Source organism: Myxine glutinosa, chromosome 11, assembly GCF_964187855.1.
Source record: "Myxine glutinosa chromosome 11, kmMyxGlut1.1, whole genome shotgun sequence".
NCBI classification, from domain to species: Eukaryota; Metazoa; Chordata; class Myxini; order Myxiniformes; family Myxinidae; genus Myxine; species Myxine glutinosa.
The window spans coordinates 97,575,984-97,601,207 of NC_136271.1; the positions used below are offsets into that span (position 1 = coordinate 97,575,984).

Genomic DNA, 25,224 nt, shown 5'->3' on the forward strand with positions numbered 1-25,224 from the left:
AAATTTGGCAGAGCTGTAGTGTATGTGACAAGGACGAAATGATTAGATGTTGGTGAAGATCCGGATTCGGATCCGGTTACTAGAAAATTTTAAGTGATTCTTCACCATTGGCAGATAGGGCCGAAAATGATACGTAGCAGGATATCTCAAAAAGTTGTGGACGGATGCGGACGAAATTTGGCACAGCTGTAGTGTATGTGACAAGGACGAAATGATTAGATTTTGGTGAAGATTCGGATCCGGTTGCTAGAATTTTTAAAGTGATTCTTCACCATTGGGAGATAAGGCCAAAAATGATACGTAGCAGGATATCTCAAAAAGTTGTGGACGGATGCGGACGAAATTTAGCACAGCTGTAGTGTATGTGACAAGGACGAAATGATTAGATTTTGGTGAAGATTCGGATCCGGTTGCTGGAATTTTAAAAGTGATTCTTCACCATTGGGAGTTTGGGCCAAAAATGATACGTAGCAGGATATCTCAAAAAGTTGTGGACGGATGCGGACGAAATTTGGCAGAGATGTAGCATATGTGACAAGGACGAAATGATTAGATTTTGGTGAAGATCCGGATACTAGAAAATTTTAAGTGATTCTTCACCGTTGGGAGATCGGGCCAAAAATGATACATAGCAGGATATCTCAAAAAGTTGGAGATGGATTTGGACGAAACTTGATGCACAGGTTATGTGTGCGACAAGGACAAATCGATTCAATTTTGGTGAAGATCCGGATCCAGATCCAGATCGAGCTAGTATAATTTTTTAAGTGATTCTTCACCATTGAGTGATATGGCCAACCAGGTGGAGGTATGCTCTGTACTGAGTGCTGTTCTAGTTATGATTGTTACCTCCGCCACTGAAGATGGACGGAAATGATGTTTTCACCCTTGTTTGTCTGTCTTGGAGTAGGATATCTCAAAAAGTTGTGGACGGACTCAGACGAAACTTGGTGGACAGGTTGGGTGTGTGACAAGGATGAAATTATTAGATTATTGTTGAGATCCGAATCCGGATATGAGAATTTTTTAAGTGATTGCTTCACTGTCGAGAGGTAGGACCAACAACAATACGGTATAATAAATGATATTTGAAAAGGTTGTGAACGGATTATGACAAAGTAGGTGGATGCATTGTGTAGGTGAGAAGAACAAGCCAATTCGAGTTTGGTTCACGTCCAGATCCAGGTCCGACCTATCAAAGGGATACAAAACGTAAACTGTTGCACCTGGAGAAGGTATGCGCTCTACCGAATTAGTAAACTATTATTGTTTTGTTTGTTTGCCATTTCCATCTGAACACTTAGCTCATGATTCTACGATCCAAGGTTTAAATCACATATACTGAAGATGAGTATGGAGAAGACTGAGGTGATGTGGGTCGGGCAGCAGAGAAAATAATTTAAAATCAGGTTAGAGGTGAAGGAGATCATACATGGAAATATGTTTGACCATCTGGGGGTAACAGGGACCAGGGATGGTAAGTCAGAGGTAGAGGTGAGCAGGAGGATGCAGGTGGGTGTGAATGCATGGAGGAGAGTGGAGGGAGTAATGGCAAACAGAAAGATTTCAAGAAGATTGAAAAGAAAGGTGCTGAAGTCGTGCGTAACGCCAGCTTACCTTTACGGTCTGGAGAAGGTGGCACTGACAGTGAGACAACAACAGAGGTTGCAGGTTTGTGAGAACAACTAGGTCAGGAGGATTGCGGAAGTGAAGAGGGTGGATTGAAGGAGGATCGGTGAACCGAGAGAGGAGATTGGTGTGCAGGTAAGCTTGACGGGGAGATTGGTGAAATGCCGGCTGAAGTGGGCTGGACACTTGTGCAGATGGAGGAAGAGAGAATGGCAAAGGAAGTACATAGGTTGAGGGAACAAGGTTGGAGGAAAAGAGGTAGACCACGGTTTAGATGGGAGGATTGTGTGAGGAGGGATATGAGTAATGTGGGGGTGGTGGGAGAGTGAGGGCAGAGGGGAGCGGAGGGGTATCGTGGTCAAGACAGGGCACCCCTTATTAAGACCTCACCTCTTATTAAGACCTCACCCCTTATTAAGACCTCACCCCTTATTAAGGCCTCACCCCTTATTAAGACCTCACCCCTTATTAAGACCTCACCTCTTATTAAGACCTCACCCCTTATTAAGACCTCACGCCTTATTAAGACCTCACCCCTTATTAAGACAACAACATGCATTTTAAGGCCATTTTCCCTGCTAGAGCGGGGGTTAGCCTTGCGGTCCCCATGACAATCTTCTCCATTTTGCCCTATTTTCTGCATCTCTCCTTGTTAACCCCCTTGCCCGCATTTCTTCTTCCACCATCTTTAGCCAAGTCTTTCTCGGTCTTCCCCGTCCTCTACTTCCTTCTACATCAATTTCCATCACTCTTCTCAACCAGTCACTTTCATCCTTCCTCAACACATGACCAAACCATCTCAGCCTGTTCCTCTTCACAGCATCAATCACAGGCAATATTACCATCATCTTTCGCAATTCATCATTTGTCTTCCTCTCTCTCAACGATACTCCGCACATCCATCGAACCATTCGCATTTCCACCCTTTCCAGCCTTCGTTGCTGCTCTACGTTCATTACCCATGTCTCGCTCCCATAAATCATAACACTTCTCACACATGCAGCATACACCTTTCCCTTCAGCTTCAGCGACACTCTCCTCCTCATCAGCACGCCACTCAGTTCCCGAAACTTCTTCCATGCACATCTCACTCGAGCAACCGTTGCCGAGTCTGATCCACCTTCTCCATTCAGCATGTCTCCGAGGTAGCAAAATGTTTTCACACCTTCCAGCTTCACGCCGTCTCCAAGATCCAACTCAACATTTCCTCCATCTGCAGCTCCCTCTGTGCACACCTTACATTTGAATGTAGCTGCCACACTGGTAAATGACCCTCTCAGACCACTACATTTTTGATGAACCCACTCAGCGCACATTGTACATTGAATGGAGTTCACTCCAACACCCTTCCTGCACACAGCACACGGCCACTTCCCAGTTCTTTCCACCTCACCACATGCTTTACCACTTGCCATCACCTTCGTCTTTCCGATATTCACCTTCAGACCTTTTGTCTCCATACATTCCTTCCACTTGTTCATCTTTTCCTTCAGTCCATCCATACTTTCCGCAATCAACACCAGATCATCTGCATACAACAACTCCCACGGTAAACCCTCCTTTACGTTCTGAGCCAGCACCTCCATCACAGCTACAAATAGTAGTGGACTTAGTACCGACCCCTGATGCACTCCTGATGCACTCCTGATGTACCGACCCCTTATTAAGACCTCACCCCTTATTAAGACCTCACCCCTTATTAAGACCTCACCTCTTATTAAGACCTCACCCCTTATTAAGACCTCCCCCCTTATTAAGGGAAGACGAGGAGAAGAAGAAAACACTGTTGCTTTTCTTTCCCCTCGCCTTCTACTGTCCCTGTAATTCCTGTAACGGTCATAAAGTCTCCTTATGTTCTTGTCTTCCATGTTTTACTCATATTTCTACAAGCCACTTCATGATCCTTCAACAATGGAATAAGTAAATTATGTGAGGGTACTCATAGTGGTAGGCAATGAATTGATAAAGATAAAGGGTATCTAAAGTGGTTTGGTGTACCACTCATGTTCTCCCTTCTCACTCCATTTGTTTCTACTCTATCTTATCAAAAGTAATGGGACACACCTCTTTCCAGTTGTGAGAATCTTCCACATGTGTGCCTGATATGTGTAACAGTGAATATCCTCAATCGGCAGTACACTTACTCTTGGTGAAGGACATCACTGGATCTTTAACAAATATGGTAAAATATGGATCAACCACCAAATAACTGTGTCCATGTGCTCCAGTTTCGTTCTGCATGTCTTTAGTCATGCATGTAAAAGTCAACTTTTGTGTTCCATTTACATTACTATTTCGGGAAACTGATGGTCTCTGGAGTGATGATTTTCAGATTTAAAAAACCTTTGCGATCAAGTTTGAAGCACAAACAAAACACCACACATAACCACATAGGCCTACAAGGGACTATGCCTGACTTGGCACAGAACTGATGACAAAGTCGGTTTCCATCCCAGTCACCTCACTCTGTTCTCACACAATTTCCTGCTTTTGGCATTTGTGAGTAATCTCGACATTTTGAATCCCTTTTCCGACCGGTTAGTGCAACCAAAGGCCCAGCATCCCGTCATTTTGCAAGAATGGAACCGGCCGATTTGCAGTGGATGGAACCACGTTCGGAGTCAATTTTATCCCCGCAGAGCAGGGGTTGGCCTTTTTCGGGCACCGTGGTCCCCTTTTTGGAGCAATGCTTTATGGCCGGATGCCCTTCCTGCCGCTAACCCTGTTAGTCGCCTCTTGCGACACACAGGGAATTACCAATGAACTGGTACTCAATTTGCGGACCTCGGAAGGATGACAGGCTGAGTCAACCCCCCTGGCGTTAATTCAGCGATCGACCGGGATTCGAACCCAGGATCCTCGTATCCCAAGCCGGCACCCTAACTGCTAAGCCAACACCAGGCAATGGATGGAAACAAAATGGCGTACCCAACCCACGTGACCAGAATTTTCCGGACGCACCATGTCAGGACTCTCTATATAAAGGGACTCTAGATCAGTGCACCCTCCCTGTACCTGGAAAATAACATCACCTCTGCATTAATTATTTCGTTAGTATCTAAGGCCTCAATTAGTAGATGAGGAAACGTGTATTTGATTCCGCAGATGGGATTCTAACAACATTCTGTTTCACCTGTCTTTCGATAAATTCCCCTTTGTCCATCATTCCAGTGAACCAAACTATGAGTCTGAGTTCCAGCACTTCCTGCGTGGAAAGGAAATCGTGCTGACAGAAAGCAGCCTTCCTCTGCTCCCGGGCCTGACTTCTGAGCAGATTGAAGGCATTGCTCGACTTGCTCTGCTACCTCAGTTCCATGGCTTGGCAGACAGAGTGAAAGCTGACAAGGTATGCTTAAAGCACCATCAGTGTTTCCTGATTTCATGAGAAGTTTGGGCTCGAGGTCTATCTTAACTAAGCCGACTGTTCAATGGACACAGCTTTCCACCTCAGACCAAAAGTCAGTTCTGCAGAGCTTGATCTGTTTTGTAGTGGTGGCATGAAGTATTTAGAAATCTCTTGTCATGCATGTACTTTGTGTTACCTGCAGGAGTTTCATGCCTGGCTAGCCTGTCGCTCCCCAGAGATGTCTGTGCCACACCTATGGATTTCCAAAGAACCTCCAAGTAAGAATCCTCCCACACCTGTTCATGCCTCCTGCTGTGCTTCTGTCCTATGTGCATGCGGGTTCATGGTTAAAAATGTGAATCGAATTAGATTTGCTCTTCTGTCTTGCCAGTATGTGGTCACATGACTTGTGCTGCATGGAACAGACCTTGTAAATGTGTGATTAATAAATTACACAATCACTGCCCATCATTTTGGAAAATTCCAGTATACAGAGATTGAAATCCAGGCCTGATTAACATTTACTCCATCAATTGTAAATCATTTTGGGAAATTCCAGAAAAAAGAGATTGAAATCCAGGCCTGATTAAGATTTACTCCATCAATTGTAAATCATTTTGGGAAATTCCAGTACACAGCGATTGAAATCCAGGCCTGATTAAGATTTACTCCATCAATTGTAAATAATTTTGGGAAATTCCAGTATACAGAGATTGAAATCCAGGCCTGATTAAGATTTACTCCATCAATTGTAAATCATTTTGGGAAATTCCAGTATACAGAGATTGAAATCCAGGCCTGATTAACATTTACTCCATCAATTGTAAATCATTTTGGGAAATTCCAGAAAAAAGAGATTGAAATCCAGGCCTGATTAAGATTTACTCCATCAATTGTAAATCATTTTGGGAAATTCCAGTACACAGCGATTGAAATCCAGGCCTGATTAAGATTTACTCCATCAATTGTAAATCGTTTTGGGAAATTCCAGAAAAAAGAGATTGAAATCCAGGCCTGATTAAGATTTACTCCATCAATTGTAAATAATTTTGGGAAATTCCAGTATACAGAGATTGAAATCCAGGCCTGATTAAGATTTACTCCATCAATTGTAAATAATTTTGGGAAATTCCAGTATACAGAGATTGAAATCCAGGCCTGATTAAGATTTACTCCATCAATTGTAAATCATTTTGGAAAATTCCAGTATACAGCGATTGAAATCCAGGCCTGATTAAGATTTACTCCATCAATTGTAAATCGTTTTGGGAAATTGCAGTATACAGAGATTGAAATCCAGGCCTGATTAAGATTTACTCCATCAATTGTAAATCATTTTGGGAAATTCCAGTACACAGCGATTGAAATCCAGGCCTGATTAAGATTTACTCCATCAATTGTAAATCATTTTGGGAAATTCCAGTACACAGCGATTGAAATCCAGGCCTGATTAAGATTTACTCCATCAATTGTAAATCGTTTTGGGAAATTGCAGTATACAGAGATTGAAATCCAGGCCTGATTAAGATTTACTCCATCAATTGTAAATCATTTTGGGAAATTCCAGTATACAGAGATTGAAATCCAGGCCTGATTAAGATTTACTCCATCAATTTTAAATCATTTTGGAAAATTCCAGTATACAGAGATTGAAATCCAGGCCTGATTAAGATTTACTCCATCAATTGTAATTCATTTTGGGAAATTCCAGTATACAGAGATTGAAATCCAGGCCTGATTAAGATTTACTCCATCAATTGTAAATCATTTTGGGAAATTCCAGTATACAGAGATTGAAATCCAGGCCTGATTAAGATTTACTCCATCAATTGTAAATCATTTTGGGAAATTCCATTATACAGAGATTGAAATCCAGGCCTGATTAACATTTACTCCATCAATTGTAAATAATTTTGGGAAATTCCAGTATACAGAGATTGAAATCCAGGCCTGATTAAGATTTACTCCATCAATTGTAATTCATTTTGGGAAATTCCAGTGTACAGAGATTGAAATCCAGGCCTGATTAAGATTTACTCCATCAATTGTAAATCATTTTGGGAAATTCCAGTATACAGAGATTGAAATCCAGGCCTGATTAAGATTTACTCCATCAATTGTAAATAATTTTGGGAAATTCCAGTGTACAGAGATTGAAATCCAGGCCTGATTAAGATTTACTCCATCAATTGTAAATCATTTTGGGAAATTCCAGTGTACAGAGATTGAAATCCAGGCCTGATTAAGATTTACTCCATCAATTGTAATTCATTTTGGGAAATTCCAGTGTACAGAGATTGAAATCCAGGCCTGATTAAGATTTACTCCATCAATTGTAAATAATTTTGGGAAATTCCAGTGTACAGAGATTGAAATCCAGGCCTGATTAAGATTTACTCCATCAATTGTAAATCATTTTGGGAAATTCCAGTGTACAGAGATTGAAATCCAGGCCTGATTAAGATTTACTCCATCAATTGTAATTCATTTTGGGAAATTCCAGTGTACAGAGATTGAAATCCAGGCCTGATTAAGATTTACTCCATCAATTGTAAATAATTTTGGGAAATTCCAGTATACAGAGATTGAAATCCAGGCCTGATTAAGATTTACTCCATCAATTGTAAATCATTTTGGGAAATTCCAGTATACAGAGATTGAAATCCAGGCCTGATTAAGATTTACTCCATCAATTGTAAATAATTTTGGGAAATTCCAGTGTACAGAGATTGAAATCCAGGCCTGATTAAGATTTACTCCATCAATTGTAAATAATTTTGGGAAATTCCAGTATACAGAGATTGAAATCCAGGCCTGATTAAGATTTACTCCATCAATTGTAAATCATTTTGGGAAATTCCAGTATATAGAGATTGAAATCCAGGCCTGATTAAGATTTACTCCATCAATTGTAAATCATTTTGTAAATTGTAAATCATTTTGGGAAATTCCAGTGTACAGAGATTGAAATCCAGGCCTGATTAAGATTTACTCCATCAATTGTAAATCATTTTGGGAAATTCCAGTGTACAGAGATTGAAATCCAGGCCTGATTAAGATTTACTCCATCAATTGTAAATCATTTTGTAAATTGTAAATCATTTTGGGAAATTCCAGTATACAGAGATTGAAATCCAGGCCTGATTAAGATTTACTCCATCAATTGTAAATCATTTTGGGAAATTCCAGTGTACAGAGATTGAAATCCAGGCCTGATTAAGATTTACTCCATCAATTGTAAATCATTTTGGGAAATTCCAGTACACAGCGATTGAAATCCAGGCCTGATTAAGATTTACTCCATCAATTGTAAATAATTTTGGGAAATTCCAGTATACAGAGATTGAAATCCAGGCCTGATTAAGATTTACTCCATCAATTGTAAATAATTTTGGGAAATTCCAGTATACAGAGATTGAAATCCAGGCCTGATTAAGATTTACTCCATCAATTGTAAATCATTTTGGGAAATTCCAGTACACAGCGATTGAAATCCAGGCCTGATTAAGATTTACTCCATCAATTGTAAATCATTTTGGGAAATTCCAGTACACAGCGATTGAAATCCAGGCCTGATTAAGATTTACTCCATCAATTGTAAATAATTTTGGGAAATTCCAGTATACAGAGATTGAAATCCAGGCCTGATTAAGATTTACTCCATCAATTGTAAATCGTTTTGGGAAATTCCAGTATACAGAGATTGAAATCCAGGCCTGATTAAGATTTACTCCATCAATTGTAAATCATTTTGGGAAATTCCAGTATACAGAGATTGAACTCCAGGCCTGATTAAGATTTACTCCATCAATTGTAAATCATTTTGGGAAATTCCAGTATACAGAGATTGAACTCCAGGCCTGATTAAGATTTACTCCATCAATTGTAAATCATTTTGGGAAATTACAGTATACAGAGATTGAAATCCAGGCCTGATTAAGATTTACTCCATCAATTGTAAATCATTTTGGGAAATTCCAGTATACAGAGATTGAAATCCAGGCCTGATTAAGATTTACTCCATCAATTGTATCATTGATTGACATCATTGCATGAGAGATGATTTTGATCATTTCCGTGTGGCATACGTAGGTCCGGTTGGGCTGGCGTTGTTATGTTTACTGACCGTGCAAGTCTTCCGTCCTGATCGTATTCTTGCGGCCACTCACTTGCTTGTGGGAGCCGTGCTCGGTGATGGTTTCCTAACCCTGCTGGAGCAAGAGATGGACTTTGCGGCCATTGTGGAGACAGAGGTAACTCCACAATTTCAACAGAATTGAACAAGCTTGTTATTGTCACATAACCAACTCATCCACAACTTTTTGAAATATCATGCCTGATTAAGGTCTATTGTCAAATTGTCGTTTATTGCCCCATCTCTCATAGGGAAAACAGAAAATCGCTTTCAATTTAAAAAAAACTCTCGTATCTGGTTCCGGATTTATATCTTCACCAAAATCCAATCAATTAGTCCTTGTCACACACCGAACCTGTCCACCAAGTTTCGTCAGTATCGGTCCATTACTTATTGAGATAACCTGCTCACAAACAGACAAGCAGACAGGGGTGAAAACAGAACCTCTGTCCACATTAGGTGACCGAGGTTAAAAGACAGGGGTGAGGACAACACAAAACATGACAAAGATAGGAAGCAAACCTTCTCCTCGTGACATGGTTGCGTGAGATCACAGTAGTCCATGTGGGGAGACGGGAGCAACAAAGGCTGGTTCCGTATTAGGAATGGGAAGGAAAGAGAGATGCTTCTGGGACCACGGCCCAGTGCGTCATTGATGCGTCCGTCCATATATATATATACAGACTTGGCATTTAATATGGAATATTTTTTTGTGGGGGTGAACTTACTTTTCAAGATGTCTTAGAACCAAAAGTTCATTGGAATTATGTTGAAATTATTCTAGATTTTGTTAATGTGACCTTTAAAAGAAGCAAAAACCACATTTGACATTTCGAAACAAATAAATTGATCCTTGAAAGTGATGTAAACTGATATCGAACTCAATTCATGGACAGTACTGTGTTAAACTTCTGTACGTTTTCCAGAAGTATCTCTTTATTTTGCACATTAGGCAAAAATTTTTTAAACAAAAACAAAAGTTAAATTACGACTGGGATTACGGACAGTAAAATTACAGTTCAGTACTTCGTGTAACCCCCACGAGCATTCAGGAGAGCACCTACACGTTGAGGCATGCTGTTCACGAGATTTGCCAAGGTTTGGACAGGAATCGCTTGCCATGCAGTGACAATAGCCTGCTGCAATTCACGCACAGAGGTCGGTTGCTGGTCCAAGTGGTCGATTTGACGCGTTAATTCTGCCCACAAGTTCTCTATCGGATTCATATCCGGGGACATGGCAGGCCACTCCAAATGCTCTATACCACGGTCAGCAAGAAAGTGTTGGATCATACGACCACGATGAGGCCGTGCATTGTCATCTTGGAAGACAAAGTTTCCTCGAAAGGCTGCACGAGCAAATGGAAGCAATGTTTCTTCCAGAATGGCCCTGTACTTGAACTGGTTCAGGTTTCCATTCAGAACAACCAGGTCAGTTTTGCCCCCTGCATGAAAAGCAGCCCAAACGGTCACCCCACCACCTCCAGCTTGGACTCTTGGCACTATACAATCTTTGTTGTCGGCTTCATGCACTTGTCTGCGCACTCGGACGCGGCCATCTTGACAATAGACCAGAAATCTAGACTCGTCACTGAAGATCACGTGATTCCAGTGTCCTGGCTGCCATTGACGGTGCTCTCTGGTCCACTGCAATCGGCGCTGGCGGTGTTGTTTGGTCAGGCGTGGCTTTCTCAGGGGATGCCTGGCACGACAGCCTGCTTGAACCAGTCGTTGGTTGACTAGCCTTATGGATATAGGCACATTTGTCAGTTGCTGCCACTCAGCCCTAAGCCGATTAGCTGGCTTGAGACGGCCATTGCGGACTAACTGGTGCAGCTGGCGATCATCCCTCGTTGTGGTTCGGCGGGGACGTCCTGGCCTCGGTATTGGAGTAGGGACACCCCTCTGAGCATTTCGTTTCAGGATCTTTGACACCTGACCTTGAGTGATGCCATACTGCCGAGCAATAGCACACACACTCTTTCATGCCGTAATTTCGTAAAGCCACCACTCCATGACAAACAGCATTGTCGAGTTGACGGACCATCTCCAGAGGAAGCGGTAATAACTTTTGGAGACGTGCAGCAGTTGTTTTCCACTAATACAGAACGCAACAACCCTTGTATACCCGACTGTGAAGCCAATCGTCAAATGCACCTGTCCGTACATTTTGCCTGTTGTTGACTTCTTGCTGTGACAGACAATCAGTGACATGGTTCTTTTAACAAATAAATCACCAAAGTGTAAAAGAAACTCACCAGATTGATATACTGAGTTAAGAAAGCAAACCCGTCAAGAAAAAAAAATAATTCCATATTAAATGCCAAGTCTGTATAATATATAGAAACACAGTGCATTCAGAAAGTATTCAGACCCCTTCACTTTTTTCACATTTTGTTATGTTGCAGCTTTATGCTGAAATCGTTTAAATTCATTTTTTCCCTCATCAATCTTCACTCAATACCCCATAATGACAAAGAGAAAACGGGATTTTAGAAAGTTTTGCAAATTTATTAAAAAGAAAAAACTGAAATATCACATTTACATAAGTATTCAGACCCTGAACTCAGTACTTAGTTGAAGTACCTTTGTCAGTGATTACAGCCTCGAGTCTTCTTGGGTACGACGCGACAAGCTTTGCACACCTGGATTTGGGGATTTTCTGCCATTCTTCTCTGCAGATCCTCTCAAGCTCTGTCAGGTTGGATGGGGACTGTCGGTGGACAGCCATTTTCAGGTCTCTCCAGAGATGTTCGATTGGGTTCAAGTCAGGGCTCTGGCTGGGCCACTCAAGGACCTTCACAGAGTTGTCCCTAAGCCACTCCTGCATTGTCTTGGCTGTGTGCTTCGGGTCATTGTCCTGTTGGAAGGTGAACCTTCGGCCCAGTCTGATGTCCTGAGCGCTCTGTTTCAGGTTTTCATTAAGGATATCTCTGTACTTTGCTCCGTTCATTGTTACCTCAATCCTGACCAGTCCCCCAGTCCCTGCTGCTGAAAAACACCCCCACAGCATGATGCTGCCACCACCATACTTCACCGTCGGGATGGTATTGGGCAGGTAATGAGCGGTGCCTGGTTTCCTCCAGACATGACGCTTAGAATTGAGGCCAAACAGTTCAATCTTGGTTTCATCAGACCACAGAATCTTGTTTCTCACAGTCTGAGAGTCCTTTAGGTGCTTTTTTGCAAACTCCAAGCGGGCTTTCATGTGTCTTTCACTGAGGAGAGGCTTCCGTCTGGCCACTCTGTCATAAAGCCCAGATCGGTCGAGTGTTGCAGTGATGTTTGTCCTTCTGGAAGTTTCTCCCATCTCCACTTCGGATCTCTGGAGCTCAGCCAGTGACCATCGGGTTCTTGGTCACCTCTCTTAGGCCCTTCTCCCCCGATTGCTCAGTTTGGCCGGGCGGCCAGCTCTTGGAAGAGTCCTGGTTGTTCCAAACTTCTTCCATTTAAAACTTATGGAGGCCACTGTGGTTTCTTAAAACTGTGGGCAGTGATGATCCGGGGACCAGAGAGCTCCATCCCGCCATGTCACGTGACATCTCTATGTGTGGATAACCAACGATTCTCGTGAGCGAGACTTTTTGAAGGTTCGTTTTACACAACAAACCTTCAATGCAGCAGAATTTTTTTTTTTAGGCTTCCCCAGATCTGTGTCTCGACACAATCATGTCTCTGAGCTCTGCAGGCAGTTCCTTCGACCTCATGGCTTGGTTTTTGCTCTGATATGCATTGTCAGCTGTGAGACCTTATATAGACAGGTGTGTGCCTTTCCAAATCATGTCCAATCAATTGAATTTACCACAGGTGGGCTCCAATCAAGGTGCACAAACATCTCAAAGATGATCAAGAGAAATCGGAGGCACCTGAGCTAAATTTCAAGTGTCATAGCAAAGGGTCTGAATACTTATGTCAATGTGATATTTCAGTTTTTTTCTTTTTAATAAATTTGCAAAACTTTCTAAAATCCTGTTTTCTCTTTGTCATTATGGGGTATTGAGTGTAGATTGATGAGGGAAAAAATGAATTTAAATGATTTCAGCATAAGGCTACAACAGAACAAAATGTGAAAAAAGTGAAGGGGTCTGAATACTTTCTGAATGCATTGTATATATTGTTACGGATTTATGTGAATTGATGTGAATTACTATTCAGGTCTTTGCTTATTAATGTGTAGTCGATTAAAGGTTGTTGTGATTAAAGGGTCAGGAGCCCTTCTGGGAAAAAGGAGACCGGAAACGGAAGAAGAAAAGACACGAGGTCCGGCAGAAGCGGCGATCTTCTTCCTCTTCCTCGCCGAGCTCCGACGCGAGCAGTATCGATATTGAGCAGCGTGGGGGACGCTGCGTGTGAAAGCCCGTCTGGCTAAAGGAGTTACCTGCGCGGGGTAATTACCCCTTTACACGTCAAGTTGCCGTGGGTTCGTGCACGGAACCAAGCGTCCGGCGCAGTTCGCCTCACCGTCTACAAGGACGCGTACGGGTCGCACCTTGGGCCTCGCGCGCTGGGGAAGCCGCGTGTTGCTTTGCCCGCTTTGCTTGGCAAGGAGGTGTGCGCTGCAGACGTTGTTCCCGGTACGTGACGTGCACGTTTGGGAGCACGTCAGCCAGGGGTTCGTTCAACCGCCCGTGTGCGGAGAAGCCGACCTACACCTTGGTCTGGAGGGGCCCAGAGACATTGTGAGGGACAGTGACCAAAAGGGGTCGTGAGTGGGGAAAGGGGACACATATATAAGATGGCCATCTTTGTAATATTGATTGTTGATTGTTGATGGTTGTTGATTGCTCGGGGAATATATCATTGATTATTCCGGATCCTTGGTGTGGGGTTTCTTATTGACTGGAATTCATATTGATTGCGTTACGAAAGCGCATAAATAATAGATCTTTCTGGCGGAGTTCCTCTCACGGTCCGGGGGTCACCGAGACCAGGTAGTCACCGGGAGGACCACGTAACAGAATTGGGGGCTCGTCCAAATTACGATTTGCGGATTCGCAATTGGGTCTACGTCCGGGATCTAAAATTGTATAAAATAATAAAATAATATTTTTATTAATTAAAATTTATTAATTAAGTATTAATTGGTAAATTTTTGGGAAATTGGGGTAAAGTCTTGGGTGAAGGTTAACAGGTGTTAACGATAGGCACCATGGCGTTTGTGGCACAGAACTTTGCGGTAACCCCGAGTGAGGCACAGTTCCGAGCGTTAGTAAAGTCGGACCTCTTGAAATTGGCCAAACATTTTAACTTGGAGGTCCGAACTAATTTGAGGAAGGCAGAGTTGCAGACCACGGTGATACAATCTATGGTGGGATTAGGAACATGGGACGAGTTAGCCTGGCAGTGGCTACCCGAAGAACCAGAAGACGTTGAGCTCCGGAAACTGGAGTTGCAATTACGGAGCCAGGAACGGATAAAAGAAGAAGAAAGGAAAGCAGAAAAGGAAAGAGCACAAGAAGAAAGGAAAGCAGAAAAGGAAAGAGCAGAAGAAGAAAGGAAAGCAGAAGAGAGGAGAGAAGAAAAACAAGCAGAGGAAAGGAGAGTGGAACGAGAACTCCAGGAAAGGTTAGAAGGGAAAAAAGCAGAGGAGAGGAGAGCTGCCAGGGAACTCGAAGCAGAGGAGAGAAAAGCCGAAAGGGAGTTGAAGGAACGTGATCTGGCGCTTCAGCAAGAAATTAAATTCAAGGAGCTGGATTTAATGAGAGAACGGGGAGAGGTACCACCCTTGCTGACGGAGTCGACACCTAGCCAGAACACCTGGGATGTGGGCAGACATGTGAGGCTGGTTCCACCCTTCAGTGAAAAGGAAGTCGCTAAATTTTTTCCACACTTTGAGAAAGTGGCTCGACAGTTAAACTGGCCGGAGGAGGCCTGGACCATACTAGTGCAAAGTGTGCTGGTGGGTAAAGCTCAAGAGATTTATTCGGCGCTACCAATGGACCAATGTGCAGATTATGAGGTATTGAAGAAGCACATCCTCAAAGCCTATGAGTTGGTTCTGGAAGCTTACCGGCAAAAATTCAGGAATGCCAGGAAGAAGGAGAGTGAAACCCATGTGGAGTTTGCCAGAGTGAAGGAAAACATGTTTGATCGGTGGTGTGAGTCAAAAGGAGTCGGGAACGACTTCGAAGCATTGCGTGACCTGATGCTGGTGGAGGAATTTCAACAGTGTGTCCACGAGGACATCAAAGTGTACCTGCAGGAAAAGAAAGTACCAAAGTTGTGGGACGCAGCCACCATGGCAGATGATTATGCCTTAACACACCGGATAGGGGTCCACACACCTAGCTCCTCGCCTAGACTTCAGCAGGGGAGTTATGGAACACCCGGTGCGGAGAACGACAATACATGGCGGCGGCCTCGAGAGGATTATGGGGACAACGCGGATACCCCACCTGTTCGAAATCAGAGGGCTACGGGCCCAAGACAAACTTATTTTTCGGGGGGCCCGAGGCAGACCACGAGTTTTTCCTCCGGGCCTCCTTGCGCTTTTTGCAAGAAACCTGGACACTTGATGTCCAGTTGTTACCTCATGAAAAGGGAAGACCCAGAGCGGAGTCCGACTATTACCACTCCGAATGCGATGGCAAGCGTAAGAAATCGCCCACAGAAGAGTTACCAACCATTTATTTATGAGGGGTTGGTCTCACTCAAGGGAGACTTGACTAACCCAAGACCGGTTAGGGTTTTGAGGGACACAGGAGCCCATCAATCCTTAATGCTTGAAGGCATTTTGCCATTGTCAAAGAGTACCGCAACTGGGGATAGTGTTCGGTTACAAGGGATCGGTGGCTGTGTTAGGGCCCCACTTCATGTCATCCATTTGGAATCCGATTTGGTGTCAGGACCGGTCACCGTCGGTTTACAAGCCACGCTTCCTGTAGAGGGAGTATCTGTGATTATCGGGAATGATTTGGCCGGGGGGCAAATTTATGGTAACCCGAGGGTGGGTAAAGAGCCCCGCAGGGGAAATAACACCACCCCCGCTCGGGATGGTGACAAAAGTTCCAAGTTATTTGTAGGGGGACTGAACTTCAACACAGAGGAAGAAGTTCTGACCTCTGTCTTCAACAGATATGGGCCGCTGGTGGAAGTGCAGGTGGTAAAAGACAGGGAAACGCAACGGTCAAGAAGGTTCGGCTTTGTCACGTTTGCAAGCACAAGAGACGCCAGAGAGGCAGAGAAGAATTGGAATGGTAAGGATTTGGAGGGTCGGACCATAACAGTCGGAAGGCATTTCGTAGGCGTCGAGAGGTCTTCAGAAGAGGACAACTTGGCAGTAGTTTTGGGGTTGGCAGCAGCCGATATTACTATGGAGGCTCCCAGAGTTACGGCACCTCCCGAAAGAATGAACGTCAGAGCACTGGCTGAGAAGGAGACCGCCAGTCAGGTAACGGCTGGGACCAGGGGTCCCACCGTAACTGTTAGGACTCTGGAGAAGTTGAAGCACTATATACAGGGGAGCCGCCGAGCCGGGGCTCCTACACAGACTAACCGTGAACGCCACGTTCTTAAAGGCGTCCAGGTAGTGAACTTTCCTGCACGGACTAACCGTGAACTCCACGTTCTTAAAGGCGTCTGTGGGAGAATTTCGTGTATGACTCACAGGACTCCAATGACCGGACTCAGGTTTACAAAAGGTCTGGTTTATTATTCACTTCATTCCATTTACCAAATAATACCGCATTATTCAATGGCTGAGATTAACTCTTTTCCATGGTCCTTTTCGTTCGGCTGATATTCTTCCGCAGCGCCGTACTCGTTCATTCCATCGTTCCGTCGGGCAGGGCTTCTGAGGACAAGTCTACTTTACTCAACGTTTGCTCTCGTTTATATCGCCCAAACTGGACTTAATCTCCTCTCCGCTAATGTCCCGAGGTCATGCATCGCACCGAGTCCTGGCATCAGCTCGCTCCCCTCCTGCTGTGATTTCCATTTACACAGCAGGGGGGGGTGCTCTAGCCTGGGGCCTTGACCAGGTGTTTCAAGAGATTACATTGTTCATACACATTCTGACACTCATTTACAAACTCGTCTTTAACAGAGTTTGCATGTAAAATGTATCTGCTTTGTTACCAGGTTAATTAATAAGTTACCAGGGCCAATCAATATGTTACACTGAGTTACACTTCCACAATTCCCTCATCTTTTTGTTTTTGTTTATATTAACCATTAATCTAAACATCAATATAAGTAAACAATCAATCACTACTAGTAAACATCATTACAAGTATAAGTAAATAATCAATCACTTTGGTAATCAAATTCCCTTAGGCATACACCGTCATCCTGCAAGAATCACAAAACATTTCGTTGGTCATTGACTTCTTCCATATCGTTCAATCTATTGCATTTGCATCACAAATATATTTTCAAAACAACACTTCACCATCACCAAGATACAACAATTTCACTTCATTTTCAAGTTTTGTAAAGCATCTGCACCATCTGGCAAAAACGTTTGCCTCCACACAAATGTTGACTTTGTTTGAAAGGAAGGGCTGATCACTTGTGTTTGAATCCAGGTATGAAACATTTTCTCCTAATGTCTTCATAGCTCCTGCACTACTTCGTGTAGGATTTCGCTGTTGTGGTAACACTGCGGAGTCATAGACTGACCCTTCTCTCCATGTAGCATTCTTGCCACTTTTTGCTGTGAACCATAATGATTCCTTGAACAAGGCCTTCACCCAGTTGTAGTCGACTTGCCTCCTCCCTCATTGTGAGTGGGCAGCAAGTATTGGTGTGACGTTGATTGGCCAGCAAGATGTGGAACAGGGATGCCGGATGCATCCACACTGATGTTGGGACCATGGTGTTCAGGTCATTCATGGTCCTTACCAGGAGCAACCAGCAGAATCGTGCACAGCTGTTGTGACAAGGGCACAGCCGTTTTTGCAGCTCCATGCTGGTTCCCCGGACGTTGGTGAAGTAATAACATATGTCCCCGCATTTCACAGAGGTTGCAGGTAAAATGTCGTTGTCCTGCAACTTCTGATGTGGTGAATGTTCGAAGTCTTCGAACAAGAGTAAGTGATCGCCTTTCTTTCATATGTTGCAGTGTGATCCAGGCAAATGGTCACATAAATTTCCTTGGTGAAGGTAAGCATTCATCTCCAAGTTACACGGGAGAATGTCTTCATCATTCTTTGAGAAAGAGGGTGTATGCCACGATTAACTTCATTTTTTAGCCACAAATTTTCTTTCTCGAACTTCTTCCCAATTCCGTTAGCAATCCCTCCAAAATGTGATCTCGTCTTATCTTTATGCTCAGTCATATCTGAATCTGCTTTCCGCACACACTGAATCAGATAGGGTACATCTTACCATGAAATCAGCATAATCATGTATATCTTCCGACAGTTTCACATTCAACAATTTGTTGTTTTTCCTTAACTCAAAAAGTTATATTCATTTATATGCGTCACACAAATAATATTCAATCAGGTATGTATTTTATTACTAAACTAAGAATAGCATTGTATATGATTACAATCACAAACGGGAATACCTAATTCCCAACAACAATTTTCCCAAACCAACAAATTAAGCATAATGTATTATTACCATAATTCCTCTCCACTTTTTCTTTTCCCTCTTTTTTTTTTTTTTTAACAGTGTGTCACTCGTGGTGATATGAGTTCATTGATATTGTAATTGACACAACTCATAACATTGTCGTTATGCCATTATCTTAATTCTACTGTTTATGTTGCCATAAAAGTCTTCCTTTTCTGGTTCCACATTTCTTTCCTCATTTGTCACTTCATGCGTTATCATCGTGTTGTTGGTTACCTTATTCAAACACACCGTCACTAAGGCTTTCAAGCAAGCCACCACTAAAACAATTGCCAATATAACTACTAAACCAACAAACAAGTCTGCTACTCCTTGTATATGTTCATACCTATGACATAGTTATATGTCGATGACATTTAACATTATATACCAAACTAACAAGCTTCCTAAAAGGTAAATAAAGAAAATCCCTTAATATGTAACATAATCAGATTATTTGTCTTACCCTGATCCCCCTATCTCCCGGGGTTGAACTCAATCCCCTGATCATGAGTGTAGTTGTGATACATTTTTTTTTTCACTCATGCTGTATTAATATCAGTAGATAATTGTATGTCATGTAGGCAAATAAATGTCACTATTCCAAGTAGGAATATCACATGTTGAAAATGTAATGTTTATCAATGCAAGGGGTGTTAAAATGTAATTCAAATGACTGTAAATCACGACTATCATTTTTCTACCACTGAATGTTCTGCTGGGCTGCTAGGTGCAGCCTCATTTTCTGTGGGATCGTCCACCTTAGCCCCATGTGCTTGCTTGCAATGAGAGGCATGAATCCAACTTTCTATTTTGGGTCCATATTTGTTTCTATTCTTATCAATCTCCTATGGTTTATCAATTCGTTCCAAGATACCGCAACCAAAGGTTTTAACCAAAGCTCTACCAAACTATTTCCAATTTGAACAAAAATGCCAGTGAAACAATTATTCGAAGGATTAACTTCAAGGGGTCAATAAATTTATTCTATAGCCAGATCTAATTTTCCCATCCAATAGTTTGCCTTGCCACATGTCATATTATAACACCTTAATAAACCTTCGAAAAAATGTTTCCCATCTCAACAAATTTCCTTTTTTACAAATAGCCATGTGTAACTTACGTATTTAACTACAATTTCCTCTCAATTTGTTTGGCCTAACTGGCCGCAAAAGTGGCTGCCAGCATGCAGTACCGTTTTTTATCTACCAAGGAAGTGTTCCACACAAGACCTCTACCAAAATGTTGTTTGTAAAAACAAATCTGGGATTTCTGATTACATGGATGCACACTCTCAGGACATTTTCAGGCTGCTGTTAACAATCCACTACGATGACTTAATTCCTTTACCCACAATCAAATAATTAGTACAAATTGAGGATATTATCCCTATCACATTCTTTTATAGATTCATTATGTTGGATCTAATTTTTTTCCAATAATTTTCCACTGCTGTAAGGTGGAACAATAGCTCTCATAAGTCTTAGTAATATCGTACTTAATTTGCCCAGCAGAGAATAATTTATTTACTATCCTTTCTCATCTGTTAACCAGTGACTTTGTTTAAACTCCAGAACTGAAAACCCACAATAGTTCAAACCAGCAAAATTTTCTTTACTCTTTTCCCATATCATCTATGCCTAAAACACATCCATACATACAGCACAATTTATATGCTGATAAAATTCAAGTTTATATATATAAAATCCATGAGCAGAGTATTCTGGGAAGTCAGTGTAAGACCTCTCCCAAATTTGGATGATTTTGTACTTCCTCATTTCCTTTTATGAAGCTCATATCCATAAATAGATGTTATTCTCATATACATTCTATCAAAAATGGAATCCCAAAATTACTCACAATTTTACTATTAATTAATGGCTGCTCATAACCCAGCACATCAAATTTTTTATATTCCATTTCCCTTGACAAAAGAGATAATGTTCATAATCAAATTATATTTCTATTTTATTTTACGGATTCTCTGGATATTCAATCCCATCCACATATCCCAATCCCATCCACATATAACTATCCATTTCCAGACAGGCACACTGTCGGTGTCAACAATCTTGTAAGATTGATACACAAAAACACACACACACATGCATTATGCATATTTGTTTGCGTTGGAACCATTATTTACAGATCAGATGGGTGTCAATTTTATTTCAATTTCATAAAATTTGTCAATCAAATTCAAAATGCTTATAGACAAATGAACCAAAAGTCCATTCTTAGAAAACCTTTATGATGTCAAATTGAAATTACCCTTTCTGCCTTCACAATAATCTATCCAAATTTTGACTACACACCCATTTGCATGTCAGTCGACCATTGACCTATCAATTGTGCGGAACAATAGTCCGAAATTCCCACCTGATCATCATGTGACTCTTGTTACTTGGTTTGCCAACAATTGCAACGCAATTGTTCCAAACTTTGTAAATTTAAAATTGCTGTGCCCAAAATAGAAGATCCAATTTTGGCATTTGATCAATTAATTATTAATTTGTTAACAAGCAAAAAGAAAAATGAATCATTCTTGCTCTGAAAGCTTTTCAGACACAAGAATCATCGACAGTTATTCATGTTTGTCCAGTAATCTAATTTGTTGAGGCCAATCGTCATTTGGGATTTGTCGCAATGAAGGCCTAATCATTGTCTGAGGTATCGGTCAGCACTGGTACCCTTGATCTTGGTTTCTTTGTCCTTGGTTTCTTTGTCCTTGGTTTCCCTGTCGAAATTGTCTTCTGCTCAGATATGGGCATCTCCTTATCCAGTGTCCCATCTCTCCACAGTTGAAGCACCGGCTTCTGTCGTTACCTGGGCTGTGCACCTGTGCACTTGTATTGCTGGGCTGCATCTCTACAACCCTGAGTTGCCACTGCAATCTCTCGTTATCTCCTGAAACACGAAAAAATTCTCTGTACCGTCCTTTTTGGGGAGACAACTGGAAATCAGATGGGACAACTGTCACTTTCATTCCTAATTTCGAGGGCAGTTGTGCATTTGTCTCCTCCACTGTATCCTGTATCCTTTTTATTTTAAATTCTACATCCGTTATCTGTTCTTGCTGTTCCCGTTGTCTGGATTCACCATCCCAAAGATGGAATGCAAGCCAGTCTACCGTTAGATTCTGTCTCTTTCTGGCTTTCAATCTTTGTTCTAATCTTTCCAATCGACTTCGCTCAACTGTACCATCTCTTGGAAACTCCTCATCATGTCCCTTTGTCCACAAATACCAATTCTCGACCTGCCTTATAGCTTCGGCACCATAACGGTCGTACATATGATGTGTACAAGTACCTTTTTTGTGGAATCTCTGGTTGTCCTTGTGTATTCTTGTAGGCTCCATTTCCCATTCTGCCTTTTATCAAAGTAGCGTTGGATGTGTTGTAGTTTGTTCCTCTAAAGCTTCACTCGTACCTCCAGGAAGGGTCTCTCCACCTGTTCACACGGTGATTTCCAGAGAATCTCCCTCAGCTGTGGCTTTTGCACAATCCAATCTCACAGATCAGTATTTGCAGATGAGCCGGAGGGTCAGTATGAAATGGGTGAATCCTCAGGTGTCCGCTCTGTTTGACGGGGAAATCACACAATGGTAACCGCACATATATATCTGTATATAAACTCACCACCTTGCTCAATTTTCCCAGGTTGTCTCCACATTGATAATATCTCGCAAAGATATCAAAGCTTCTTTCTTGAGACCGCATTTTCATTAATCAAACAATCAATATATTCAATTCAATTTATTCAGTTCAATTTATTCAGTTAAATTTATTCAATTAAATTCAATCAATTAGATTCAATCAATTAACAATTCAATCAATTATTCAATTTCAATTAATTCATCAATATTCATCAATAAATCAAATTAATCATTTTGGATGACTCCTTGCATAAGCCCTTTCCCCAATGATGTCAGGACAGGTCCATCCATTGACTGAGATCGAATCTCATCGGTCGTCACCTCTGGTTCGTACCTCATGTTAATTGATGAATCACCGTCCTGTCCTAGGGTCATATCTGACATATTTCCCCATTTTGCCTGGTCTCCACAAATTTTCTTTGCAACCACTAAAGGCAACTCATCCTTCATTCGTGAGACAGCCAAAATGGATGGCAGATATTAAAGTTCATTGGGAAAAACATCTCATCATTTTTCTTTTAATAGTATCCAAAATCTCTTGGCAATATAAATTTCGTAAAACTCCTGAAATAAGACTGTAAAATTTCTTCAATCATGCTAAATTTTGAAACTCCATCGCTTGTAATACCCAATTTATCCCATAGGGCTTGAAAGTTCTTTCCCAAGTTCATGCAGCATTCTGCATTTGAACCCTATGATATCATTCATAATAATCATCATGATTTTATAGTCATGGTCCTATCATAATCATCTATTTAAAACGAACATTTCCTTTATCACCACAGCTATGTGGTATAATCAACAATAGAATAAAACTGTACATAGCAACAGGCTACCTCATGGCCACTTAGTATACCTATTGACAATAAGTCATAACAATATCGAATAATCACTGAACAATTCAAAAATCGCTTCCCCTGCTCCAGCCGCAGCATCCGTGATATTTGTTTGCTCATTCACTATTCCTGATTCGTCATCAAGGATCTCCATCATCACACAGCGTACTTAATTCCGCATTCTAATGAGAATTCAACAGGATTTTACGACTCAAAGGAAAAGAACGAGCAGACCTTTTGCAGGATGATCGTTACAAAAATCGTTACATATATTAAAGTATTTATGATGTCGACAAATCATATCTTAATTCTTCCAAGATTTTGGTTCTTTGAATAAATCACAGCACCGGGAGAACCAGCTCCAAAAATGGATCTTTGTGTTTATTCAGCACCCTAGTAATTGGTTCTTTGTGTACTAATTACACAGCACCCAGGCCCCGCTCATATGGATCTTTGTGCAGCGCTACACAGCACCTGAGCAAAAGGGGTTTCATCTACATTTTCCCTATCTGGTGTACCATCCGTGATATTTGTCTGCTCATTCACTATTCCTGATTCGTCATCAAGGATCTCCATCATCACACAGCGTACTTAATTCCGCTTTTTAATGAGAGTTCAACAGGAATTTACGACTCAAAGGAAAAGAACGAGCAGACCTTTTGCAGGACGATAACTGGAATTAGTCGTGAAAATATATCCAAAATACTCAAAAATAGACACCCACAAAAATAAACAACAAACCCAAACAAACCGAAGGTCGACCATATTACACAATAAATTACATCATTTCAGCATCGTATTGATTGCTGAAATATTCCAGGGTTTATACACACCTCAAAAGAGGTATGCGTGGTGTTGCCCCCTCCCACGTTTATTCCAGGGTTTATACACACCTTAAAAGAGGTATGCGTGGTGTTGCCCCCTCCCACTTTTAATTCCTCATTAAATCGTTTCCATTTAAAAAACATCGCCTTTACTGCTCCAGTCGCAGCATTTGTCACTTTGTTTGCTCATCCGCATGACCAAAACGAAATAAAGGGAGCTCAACCATTACACAGCGCTTTTAATGGCGCATGCCATAGCAAACGAGCAAATTGTGCAGGATGTTAACTGGAATTAGTCGTGAAAAATATATCCAAATACACAAAAATACACACCCACACAAATAAACAACATTTATTCCGTTTAACAGAACAAACATTTCCTCTATCATGACATGCATGTCTTCAAAATTATATGCCCAAGAGAAAAGGTAAAATTAATTAAAACTGCGGGCAGTGATGATCCGGGGACCATACCGCTCCATCCTGATTGGACGAGTGTGTGCTAGAGTCGTTAACAACGACAGTCCAGATCCGATTGTTCAAAATTTCAACTCAATCGATCGAAAAATGAACGCAGGGATGCATTTTAAAGGTGCAGTGGCACTAACTGAGTTGCCACGAATATGGCCATGAAATTGCCAATATGGCCATCACAAAATATTTTCCTTAATCAATTGGCTCATAGCATAACCAATCTGCAAGTATTTCATCCGAAGATGTGTCTCTGAGGACTTTTAATTAAATAAGTCATTTATAAATCAACGAGTTAATTTATTAAATGATTAATCAATAAATCAAATTTTTCCTTGACAGCCATATCACTCGGTCAGTGTCATGTCCAAATATCAGCTTCCTTACTCAAAAGGTGCCTGAGTTAATGTAATGTAATTACTGTAATAAGATTACTGCAATTACTGTAATGATTACTGTAATTACTGTAATTACCGGAACTGTAATTACTGTAATTACCTCAGGTAATTACTGTAATGTAATTACTGTAATGTAATAAGAAATGTAATTAATTAAATAAGTACTTCATTAATCGTTAATAATGAAATAATTCCTGAATTCTCATTCGATTCACTTGACATTCGAATGTCCCCAAAACGTTGGAGCAAAACGTTGCAACAACGAAAGTGAAACGTTGTAGCGACGTTGTGGAAACGTCAGCAAAACCCAACCTTTGAATGGTCCCAAACGTTTCGACAACAAATGGTCACAAGTCATTATCACATTGCAATG

The 25,224-nt window shown here is 41.6% G+C and overlaps 1 protein-coding gene across 2 annotated transcripts in view; it reads left to right on the forward strand.

Moving 5' to 3' along the window:
* Window positions 1-25,224, forward strand: part of LOC137437086 (cytoplasmic dynein 1 heavy chain 1) — a 263,109-nt gene that overhangs the window by 188,071 nt on the left and 49,814 nt on the right. For both annotated transcript variants that reach the window (XM_068131446.2, XM_078786887.1), the window contains exons 67-69: window positions 4,801-4,975; window positions 5,178-5,253; window positions 9,068-9,228. In XM_068131446.2, coding sequence (XP_067987547.2) covers window positions 4,801-4,975; window positions 5,178-5,253; window positions 9,068-9,228 — 412 coding nt within the window. The remainder of the gene's footprint in view (window positions 1-4,800; window positions 4,976-5,177; window positions 5,254-9,067; window positions 9,229-25,224) is intronic.